This window comes from Melospiza melodia, chromosome 22, assembly GCF_035770615.1.
Source record: "Melospiza melodia melodia isolate bMelMel2 chromosome 22, bMelMel2.pri, whole genome shotgun sequence".
Lineage (NCBI taxonomy): Eukaryota > Metazoa > Chordata > Aves > Passeriformes > Passerellidae > Melospiza > Melospiza melodia.
In genome coordinates, this window is record NC_086215.1 from 11,809,394 (window position 1) to 11,820,109 (window position 10,716).

The window sequence follows — 10,716 nt, forward strand, 5'->3', positions numbered from 1 at the left end:
GGTGCAGCTGATCCACTGACCAGGCTCTCCCATTGCAGGAGTGGTGCTGGATGTAGTTCACTGCTGAGCAGTGACTCACAGACACAGTCACCCACATACTTTTTGACCGGATTAAGTAAGGAGCTTCATTCATGGGGAGGATGAGGCTTTTGCAGACCTCTAATATTTCTGTTTGTGGAAAATGAAATGGAGCCCACACAAACAGAAAGCCTGTGCTAGTAAAATAGTTTGTAAGTGGAAACTGCATAATATTTAACAGTTTAATTAGGAATGAAAGGCAGCAATGGCACTGGACTTGCTCTAATCAGAGCTTTCATCTCTAGTGCCTCCCAGCATGAGGTGCAATTATTTAAATCCAGTGCTATGGAGGATCTCTGACAATATGCTTCCCCTCCAATACTTGCTTACAATGCACCATCTTTGATCAGCGGAATATTCACATGAAGCTACTGCAAAGCTCTTTCTTCCTATCCCCAAGAAATCAATATTGCATGAATGTGCATTGCAGCAGGAGTGGGGGGATAACCTTCAGCTGCCAGGCTTTAGCTCTGCTGTGTGAGCACTCACTGACCTGGGAGGCCTGGTGTGGACCCTGGCCCCACAGTGTTCTGTGCTGTCCAAATCCTTGCCAGTGTGCCCACAGGAGCTTGCTGCCCAGGTACAGAGCAGACACGTGGGACTGGCATGGAGACAGCCTCCTTTGGGAGCAGGAAGGGTGCCACACGCTGACCCAGAGCAGAGCAGCCCCCAGGAGTGTGTCCCTGAGCCTCGTGACAGTGCAGTGCCCTGCGTGCACACACTGCCCTCACTCACCTGCCCTCACCTGCCCGTTCCCAGGCCAGCCCAGGGCTCCACAGCACCCTCCCCACTCCTCACGCTGTGCCTGGCTGAGCCAGCCCTGCCCCTGCTCCTGCCAGGGCTGGGTCCTGTCCCTGTCCTCATCCCTGTCCCACACAGCTGCGCCACCCTGATTTCTGAGTGATTTCGTTTTCCTGCTCCGGTGCAGCATTCACAACTCTTCTTTTTTGTTTTGTTTTCCTCTCCTCTTCTTACGCACTGACTTCCCCGCAGTCTGATAGATTTCACACGGTTACCATCTCCAACCCCTGAAAACAAGGACTTGTTTTTTGTCACAAGGTCTGCTGGGGCCCAGCCCTCGCCTGCCCGAAGCTCCAGTTACTCAGAGGCCAATGAGCCCGACGTGCAGATGTCTAATGGCAGCAAGAGTTTGTCCATGGTGGACTTGCAGGACAATCGGCTCTTGGACAGCGGGGCCAACGCGCCCGGCACAGCCGACTCGCTCAATGACAGTCAGTCGTCCCTGGGGCAGTTGCAGGGCGTTTGGAGCACACGGACTCAGCAGAACAGCGTGACGGGCATGGCCACCGTGCGCCGGGTGGGCCAGACCCCCACCACGCCAAGCGGCGAGAGCGCGCCCGGCCGGCCGCAGCTGCTGGCGCCGCTGTCCTTCCAGAACCCCGTGTACCAGATGGCCGCCGGGCTGCCGCTGTCCCCCCGCGGCCTGGGCGACTCCGGCTCCGAGTGCCACAGCTCGCTCAGCTCCCACAGCAACAGCGAGGAGCTGACGGCCAACAAGCACGGCTTCGCCGGCCCCGCCGCGGGCGAGGACTTCTCGCGCCGGCCGGGGGAGCTGGCCCGGCGGCAGCTGTCGCTGACCGAGAAGGGCGGCCAGCCCACGATGCCGCGGCAGAACAGCGCGGGGCCGCAGCGCCGCATCGACCAGCCGCCCCCGCCGCCCCCGCCCGTCAGCCGCGGCCGCACGCCGCCCTCCCTGCTGAACACGGTGCAGTACCAGCGACCTTCCAGCGGCAGCATGATGTCCTCTTCGCCCGACTGGCCCGGCAGCGGGGCGCGGCTCCGGCAGCAGTCCTCCTCCTCCAAGGGTGACAGCCCCGAGATGAAGCAGCGCACGATGCACAAACAGGTGAGTTCGGGCTGTCCGGGCCCAGGCACTGAAGGGGCCAGGTGGGGTTAGCCCATGGAGATTGCTGCCATGGGAGGGGATGTGGCTCTGAACTGCCACATCAGTGCCAACCCCATAGTGGCATCACATGTGGGGATGTACCTCGGCTCTGGCACCTCTGGCCCGAGACAGAGGCCCCCCAGGGACAGGAACACAGAGCAGCGTCCACTCCCGGTGTCCCTCTGCCACGTGGCACACTGGAGCGTGATGGTGGTAGGTGGCAGAGGCTCGGGGGCAATGGCAGCCATGCCGCTGTCCTGCGCTACCATCTTGTCACTGCTTTGCCTGTCCATGCCCAGGCTTTCATCCCATGCCATAGCCAACCCCGTGCCATCCCCCAGGCTTGGAACAGACCCTGATCTCCTGTCCCTGAGAGCCTCCCTGCTGCTGCTCCCATCCCAGGGGTCCAGGGCACTCCTGCACATTCCTGTTTGCTCTGTGAGACCCTCTCGTAGGAGCGGGGAGGAAGGATCCCAGAGCGACGTTCCCGCTGGGATACCAGTTCCAGACCACGTGCTGGGCTGCACAGAATTCCATCCCACTGTCCGTGGAGGTAAAATGGAAGGCAGTAGGTCACAGGCCTAAGGCCCTTTGGATGTCCTGCCATGGACAAATGGTCTTTATAGTGCTCATTTATTCACTCTACATTTCAAAACCAGCCCTACAGAACATTATCACAGTAAGAGCTCTGTGCCTAAAGAAGAGTTGTAAAAGAAAAGCAAACATGGAGACTGGACAAGCAGCAAGAGCCCACTGCACCCAGACCCTGAGTTAGCTCAGGCCCTTCTCCAGCCCTCTGTGTTGCTGTGTGTGCCTCTCCCACACAGCAGCTGTGGAGCCTGGTCAGTGCTGCCCACGGAAAGTTGTTCATGCTCCCATCCGGGGCCACTCCGTGATTCCGGTATTGATCCATAAGTGCCGGCATTAGCAGCAGCAGCCTCTGTCTAACACAGTCAATGCTCGTTAGGGACAGAGGACACAGAGCTGTGCAAGCAGCAGAGGCCTGGATGTAGCAGGGTTTCTTCCAGAAAAACAAGGATTCTCCAGGTGGCCATCAGAAAGCTCTGGCCAGGTTCTCTTCACAGAAGATTCCTCCACCCACGCCTGTGGTCCTCACAAAGTTTCTCTTCAGACCTGAAGTCTCAGAATGCCTCTCCCACCCTCACTCTGCACATTTTATTTGCATATTGGCAGCATGAGGATGTAGCCACCAATGCTCATGAGCCAAGTCTGATGCTTCTGATTCATAATTCTGGAGGTAGAAGACCAGACTGGAAGATGGCATGGGAAAGCCCCTGACCCCAATGAGGAAATGAAACCATTCCCCACTCCTGACACAGAACCTCCTGTTCTGCTGCCTGACAGTGACTGGGTTTCTAGATCCAGAGGCTGGAATGAAGGAGAAAGTTTCTGACATTTCTGATTTGTTAACTTGAATTCTCAAGTCATTAACTTGAATGACCAAGGCATGCAGATCCCATGTGTTCATCACACTGTTTACTGCAGCTTATAACAAGGCAAGATGGAAGGGAAATAGCTGAAGAGTGACTTTCTTGTGTTGTGGTTGGAAAATATTTAGGCAGTGGCACTGGCAGTCCCTGCCCAGGCCAGGACTGAAAGCAGCAGACGTGGCTGTAGCTCACTGACCATGGAACATCACTAGTAAGTGATACTGAGCATTCAGACCTCTTCAGCATCCTCAGTGCAGCCTCAGCTGAAAATAAACTTTTCTTCTCAAAGAAGGTACCTGTACAGTCATAAAGGAGAGTTTCAGATCTTGTTTTATGGAATCCATGGAAGCAAAGATGGCTCATAACAAGATGAAGACTTGAGAGAACTTTGCTCATGGAGTGAAAAAACCACATCCAGCCACTCTGCTCACCTGCAGGATCTGCTCAGACACCGGGGCCATGACTTGGAGCAGGTTCCACTGCTTGACCCAAAATAATGTCCAACTGCAGAACAGGAGTTGTTCCTGTTCCAGCTCCAGCTGCTCTGGTAGCTCAGCCCGTTGCTGTCTGAGCAGCGTGGGAGAGGGTCTGCTTGGAAGGAAACTCTCTCTCTCCGGCTTCATGACCATTTGTGTTACAGGTTTTTCTTTTGTCATGGTTGTATCATTGTTTCATTGTAGGCCCCTTCTCCTGTGAACCCCAATGCCCTGGACCGCACTGCTGCTTGGCTTTTGAATATGAACATGCAGTTTTTAGAAGATGAAAGCATTGACCCAGATTCCAAGCACAGGGATAAGCTCAGGAATAAGGACGAGCTCAGCCAAGCAGAAAAGGTAAAACCTGATTGGATTGAAACAAGTTTCTGAATAGAGAGAGGATTTCCTTGAATGTTATCCCCTGAGCACCCTGGGGAGAAGGTGGGCTGTGTGCAGGTCCCTGTGCAGCGGAGGGGCCAGGTTGCTCCCTGTCCTACTCAGCCTCCCAGGGAACTTGTGGGGAACGTTTGGGAGGCTTTCACACCCTCAGTGACTGGAATCACCTTCTGATGAAAGCAAGTAAGAAACACAGGAGCCAGGAATCGAGTGTTGATGCTGCCCTGAAACAAATTCTGCAGCCAGCCAGTGCCTCTTACTCTCCCCATTCCAAGTCACCCAGCTGCTGGGAAGATTAAAAAAGGGATTTAGCACAGCTGTAACAGAGATGGAGTAAGGCACAGGCAGCCTCCTGCCTCACAACAGGGGCATGGAGCAGGAAGCAGCTTCCACGTCAAAAAGCTGTTCATAGACCTAAAATTAAGCCCAAATTTTGGTCTCAGAGACAGCACTGGTGCCTGAGGTGACTTTGTGGCACTTCCACAAGGTTATGGCAGTGTCACACACATCAAAACATGGCCAGTCCAGGGGTCTGCCAGGAAGCCATGTGCAGAGTATTCAGTCTTGGCCCCTGGGCACACAGAGACTCTGTGCCTTTGAAGCAGAGGGGTGCTGCTCCCTTCCCCTCCTTCCTGGGCAAGTCTGGGGTAGGAGAAGCTGGGAAGAGACAAAGTAGGCCTGGCAAGGATGAAAAAGAGGGATAAAAATGAGTACCCAACAGACAGAATCTGGGAAAATCCCATCTTTTCTAATTGCTGCTTCTGCAAGGTTCTTTCTCAGCAGCCTGGCTCTGCCAGGATTGTGGCAGTTGAGCATCAAGAGCATTTGGGATGGTTCCTCAATGTGCTTCTTTTCTATCACACCAGCACTGCAGACATCATTCCTCCCTCAGCCCCTATTCTGTTTTCCAGCACAGACGTGTCTCTGGCTTTGTTCCAGTAGCCTTCCTGTGCTCATTCTGCTGTGCTGTGTCATTTGGGGGCTGTCACCTCTTAAACCCAAGGAAAATGCTGAGGGCAGGTGGTGTAGGAGCCAGGAGGTCCAAGGTAGCAGCTCCCAGTTGCCCCAGGAAGAGCAGGGCAGTTTTGTGGGTTCAGCCCATCCTGACTGGCACAGTGGGGGGGTTACAAACTCTGATGGCACTGCAACATCCCCAGTGCCTGCCCCAAGCCCAGCAGGAGCCCCCCCAGGCTGTCTCATTGCCATGCAGCATCTCTCCTTACTCTGCTGTCCCATCAGTCACTGACATTGAAGATCACTATTAGCATAACCTCTCTCCCCATCACTGTAAGACCTGAATGGTAACTGAGAATGAGACAAGTGTTCTAGAGACAGGAGCGACTCCTTCGGGCTCTGAGGCCTCTCCTGCTCTCCTCTGAGCTCACTTACGCTGCTCCTATTTTAAGGCTAGGGTAGGTATTTAATCTTTCCTGTTCAAGCAACTCCCTGCTGTCTGACTTTAGTGCTACTGTGCAGCTTTGTTCCCTCATTGCTTCAGGTTCCATGTGCAAGCCCTGCTGTTGCTGTGCTGCAGTAAGAGCTTTGCTAAAGGAAAACCGCCTCGCTCCAGTTCTTTTGCAGTTCAGGAAACCATCAGCTTCCTAAGTTTTCGATCCTCTGGAGCTGCAGTTGTTTTTGCAGTGCAGTGCTGCAAAAATATTTGCAGTTATTTTTGAGTGGGGTGCTGGTCAGTCCCCAGCAGCAGCCTGGCTGCCCTCCCCTCTCCCTAGGGCTGGTCTGGAGTCCCACAGTCCAGGAGGACTCTCAGAGCTGGGACATGACCCAGCCCATCATTGCAGGGCCTACCCAGCTATGATGGCCAAAGGGGAAAGGCCAAGTCAAGACACAACAGAGTGCACTTCTCTCAGTTCATTAATTGTAGCTTTAACAGCCTTCTGACTCACATTGAAGCCTTTTTCCTGTATCTGACTTTAAAAGCAACGTGCTACATTATCAGCTGCATGTTAATTATTCTAAAGTTATTGCAGTTGAGATGCTTTTTTAAAAGACTATGTCCAAATATAATTTTTTTAAATTAAAGCAGTTTTCTTGTGCACACACTCACTGGATTTTCCTTTAGCAAAGCAAGCTTACTGAATGCTGTGCTGCCACAATAGCTGAACCCAGTTTTACCGAGTTCAAAAGCTCTTAATTTTTTTAATTGCTTTATGTAATTCTGCTGCTGATTTATAGCTTCACCCAAACGAACAGTACAACTGTGGTGTCTTGGCTTCATGCAGCAGCTCTTCTTGGACTGAACCCTGGTTTGATGTCTGAGTTAAATACTGGGCCCCAAAAGGGAGCAGTGCTCTGTGCCCTGCTCAGCCAGCACGGTGCCCTCGGCTCGATGAAGGGTGCAGAGACAGCAGTGTCCTGCATTTGTCCCTGCCCCTCGGGCCTGGCACCCAGCCTGCCCAAAGCCCCCCCGTTTATTGCTGCAGACTGAAGAGCTCCTGTGTGAACCCCGAACCCCGCGCTGCAGCCTCCCTGCCTGTGCGAGCCCCGCGCTGTCAGTGTGAGAAGCTGCCCGCCGCCTTTGCCAGGCCCGCTCTAACCTGCATTTCCCCTGTGAAATGCCAGACTCTGCTAACTGCCCGCTCTGTGCACCTGCCAGCGAGCTGCCCGCCCCGCGGACCCGGCATCGCCCCTGGCGCCGCGGACGAGACGGAAGAGGAGGTGTCGGCGAGCGGGGTGTCTGATACGGGTTTGCAGCTCTAGTCTGATACGAGGACAGGGGCTGAGCGGGCTTGGGGGAAAGCCTGGCCAGGGCAGACCCTACGAGGTAACGTGCCACGTGTGTTCTCTCCTCCTGTGTCTGTCCCTGCGCGCTCAGTACCAGCAGGACCTGGTGGTGCTGCAGGACAAGCTCCGCATCTCCAACAAGAAGCTGGAGGAATATGAGACTCGCTTCAAATGCCAGGAGGAGACCACGCAGAAGCTGGTGCTGGAGTACCAGGCCAGGCTGGAGGAGAGCGAGGAGCGGCTCCGGAGGCAGCAGGAGGATAAGGAGATCCAGATGAAGGGCATCATCAGCAGGTACAGGGAGATGGCAGTGCTGGGGATGGCAGTAAGGCAGGGCAGCCTGGCTGGCATTAGAGCTCACCCCTTCTCAGGAGAATCAGGATTCTTTGGAGGTGCAGGCAGGTTTCACATATGGGTTTTCCCCTCAGTGTTACCTGGGACAAGGAGAACCCCGATGTTTTCCTGATGCACAAAGGCAGAACTTCAGGAGGGGAGAGTTTGGAGGCTCTGGCAGGCTTGTTCTGTTCATATAGCTATGGCTCTCATCACCATCTCTTACCTGGAACTCTAAATCCCTTTCTCCCACCCAGTGGGAAGTGGTTTACACTGGTCCAGGGCTGTTTCAGTGCAGCAGGTTTCACCTTTACCTGAGCCAAGCCCACTTAGTCCTTTCAGTCAGCCTTCACCACTGGGTCAGCCTTTGCTGTGCTGTCACTTCAGCTTTGGGGCTCCCTGCTAGAAAAAGCTCCTGGGAAGAGTGAGAGCCAAGAAAAAAAGCTTGGTTTGTGGATAAGAGAAGGCAGAGTGTGAGTGTAATACCTGGGTTTAGCAGAGCCCAGCCAATGTAATTTTTCCTTGTGTGCTCGGCTCCCAGACTGATGTCAGTTGAGGAGGAGTTAAAGAAGGACCACGCTGAAATGCAGGCTGCTGTGGATTCCAAGCAGAAGATCATCGATGCACAGGTGAGTGCCCCATGCCAAAGGCTGCAGCAGGACACAGTGGCTGTCACAGCTGTGTGCAGCCTTGGAGCGTGGCTCAGAGGGCGTGGGGTGGCAGTCTGGGGAGGGATCATGCCCACAACTTAGTGAAAGGATCCCATCCCCTGGAGCATTGCTTGGTGCTTCATGTCCCAGTAATGCCTGGGTCATCAGAACCTGGACACAAGGAACACACAGCCTGCCCACAGCCAAGCCTTTGGATTGTGATTTGCAGGATTGGGAAGCTCAGGTACTGCAATCAGTAACAGTGGAAGAGGAGCATCACATGATGGATGCAAAACACTGTGCTTGGAAAAGAAAATATAAAAATACAGCCCATAATCTTTTAGGCTGTCTAGAGACCACCATGTCCTCACCAACCAGGCCTCCCTACAGCTTGTGGCTTAGAAGTGATAGTATATTCTGGCCTTACACTTAACAACCCTATTGATCACTACTTGGGACTAATTCACTGTAGAGCTAATTAAAAAGAAGACAGTAGTAATTTTGTAAAAAAAACCCCAGCTTTTCTGGGGAGGAATTTGTTCAAAGCTGCTAAATCATCCATCCTGTTCTGTTCCACACTCCAGAAGAGCCCAGCAGACCCTGGGTGTCCCTAAGGTGCCAGTGGTGGTACCTGCAGCCTCCTAGCAGCTCTGGGACCTCCTCCTGTCCCCTGCACCTCGTGGGGTACATGTGAGGTTCTGACCGTGCCCCTGCACGCTCTCTGCTCTTCTCTTTCGGTCACCTCAGGCTGTACATGTGTTGGACATGTTCATTGCTGGATTTTCAGAGTTACACACAAGCAACTACTGTGTCCCTGAGCTGGTTCTGTTCTGCTCATGGCAGTCATAGGATGACATTTGTTCAGTGTCACAAAGAACAGGAGTGGTGGAATCAGGCTGCAACATTGGAAGCTCTTGCTCCCATCCTTACAATGCTGTAATCAGTGAGAGCTGCCATCAAAGACAGCCTGGGAGGCTACAAGTCATTTAAACTATTAATTTATACTAATTAAATACTGACAGGAATACTATCTTGGGAGAGTTTGGGTTTAGAAATGGAATCCTACCATATTTTGTAACAGCTGAGTTAGAACAAACAGTACAGTGTATAACAGAATAATTAGAGCAACTGTCTTACCTCCATTTTCATCAAGATCCTGAAATAAATGTAGCTCACACTGCACAGGCAGGGGATATTTGTAGCCCTGCAGATTTCAAAAAGGGCTGTGTAGCACTTAAACCCCCCCTCTGCCCCCAGGAATGCCAGAGAGAAAGGTCCTGGTCCAAAAGGCCTCGGGATCACTGTCTTGGGCCGACATCCCAGAGGGACAGGGCTCGTTCCTTTCCACTGACCGTGCCCTCTGCCGTTTGCTTGCAGGAGAAACGCATTGCTTCCCTGGATGCTGCCAACGCACGGCTAATGAGTGCCCTTACTCAGCTGAAAGAGAGGTACAGCATGCAGACACGTAATGGGATCTCCCCCACAAACCCAACTAAATTGCAGATTACAGAGAATGGAGAATTCAGAAACAGCAGTAATTGTTAACGCGCGGAGGGCGCTGCCGCAGGAGAGGCCTGGCCGGAGGGACCGTGCGCAGCAGGCGTGAGCCGCGGCTTCAGAGAACGGCTGCTCCCCGAGCACCAGCTCCTTACTGCGGACGGCGCCGACTGACCCTGCTGGGAGATGTCCTGCCAGCACTTTGAGGGACGGGAATGTCGAGTGTGAGATGAGTGGCATAAGGAAATAACATATATCTGAGAATCGCTGTCACTGGTGGATTTGAGTCAGTGTTTAATGTTCAAACAAAAGTAACCTTTTCCTTCTAAACTGCCCAAAGGATATGCCTCACCCCTCCCAGCAAGGAGTAACGTCCTTGTCATGCAGTAAGCGAAATAAAGGGAGCTGGGCAGAGCCTGCAGCAGGCAGGGGCCCAGTAGGTCCAGTTCAAGTGTGCTGCTGGATGTAGCGTCCGAGGGACGGCAGCAAGGCCTGGCCCACTCCTCCTGTGACTCCCCCGGAGCACAGCCCTCCCAAAGTGAACCCCAGCCGAGCCCAGCATCCTTCCTGGGGGCTCTTGTGAGGCCGCTGACTTTCACAGCATCCACAGGGCATTTATGCAGCTAATTAGTGTTTGATAACTCCGCCCATCCAGGGAGCACAGTGCAGATGGAAGGTCAGGGCGGTGTGGTGGCCAAAGGGGTGCTGTGTGGGGAGCCCCCGTGGCAGGGGGGCAGGACTGGTGCTGCTGGGGGTCCCTGGGCAGCCCAGGGGCACAGAGCAAGGCCAAGGATGTGGCACAGGAGTGGAGGGAGGAGCTGGCACCTGGTGAATGGCAACTCGATTCCTTTGGACAGCTTCTGCTCTCTCACAAATAAAGGGGAAGAGTTTTGTAAGCAATAGCCCCAGGCATTGTCCCATGCACACTTCCTGCCACAGAATAAAGTGAATGTTGCCTGAGTTTGGTCCCCGAGCTGTGATTGAGGGACAGGGGCTGGATTTGCTGGTGCCTGTTGTGGTAGAGGGGGAGAGAGGGGGCTACGTGGAGTGGCAGCTTCCTGCTTGATCAAGGGTTCATTGTGGGGATGGAATGCTCTGTGCTGAGAGTTTTACTATTTCTGGGGAGAAAAACAAACAAAGAAACAAGAAAAAGCCCTGAAGAACCATGAAGATCGGTAATTGTATTT

The 10,716-nt window shown here is 53.6% G+C and overlaps 1 protein-coding gene across 10 annotated transcripts in view; it reads left to right on the top strand.

Moving 5' to 3' along the window:
- Positions 1–10,489, top strand: part of DAB2IP (DAB2 interacting protein) — a 151,087-nt gene extending 140,598 nt beyond the window's left edge. For 8 of the 10 annotated variants that reach the window (XM_063174536.1, XM_063174539.1, XM_063174541.1 and 5 more), the window contains 5 exons: positions 1,072–1,945; positions 4,116–4,268; positions 7,141–7,343; positions 7,924–8,011; positions 9,410–10,489. In XM_063174536.1, coding sequence (XP_063030606.1) covers positions 1,072–1,945; positions 4,116–4,268; positions 7,141–7,343; positions 7,924–8,011; positions 9,410–9,577 — 1,486 coding nt within the window. In that variant the 3' untranslated portion in view covers positions 9,578–10,489. The remainder of the gene's footprint in view (positions 1–1,071; positions 1,946–4,115; positions 4,269–7,140; positions 7,344–7,923; positions 8,012–9,409) is intronic. The other 2 variants (XM_063174537.1, XM_063174538.1) reach the window with 2 other exon arrangements.
- The last annotated feature ends 227 nt before the right edge of the window (positions 10,490–10,716 follow it).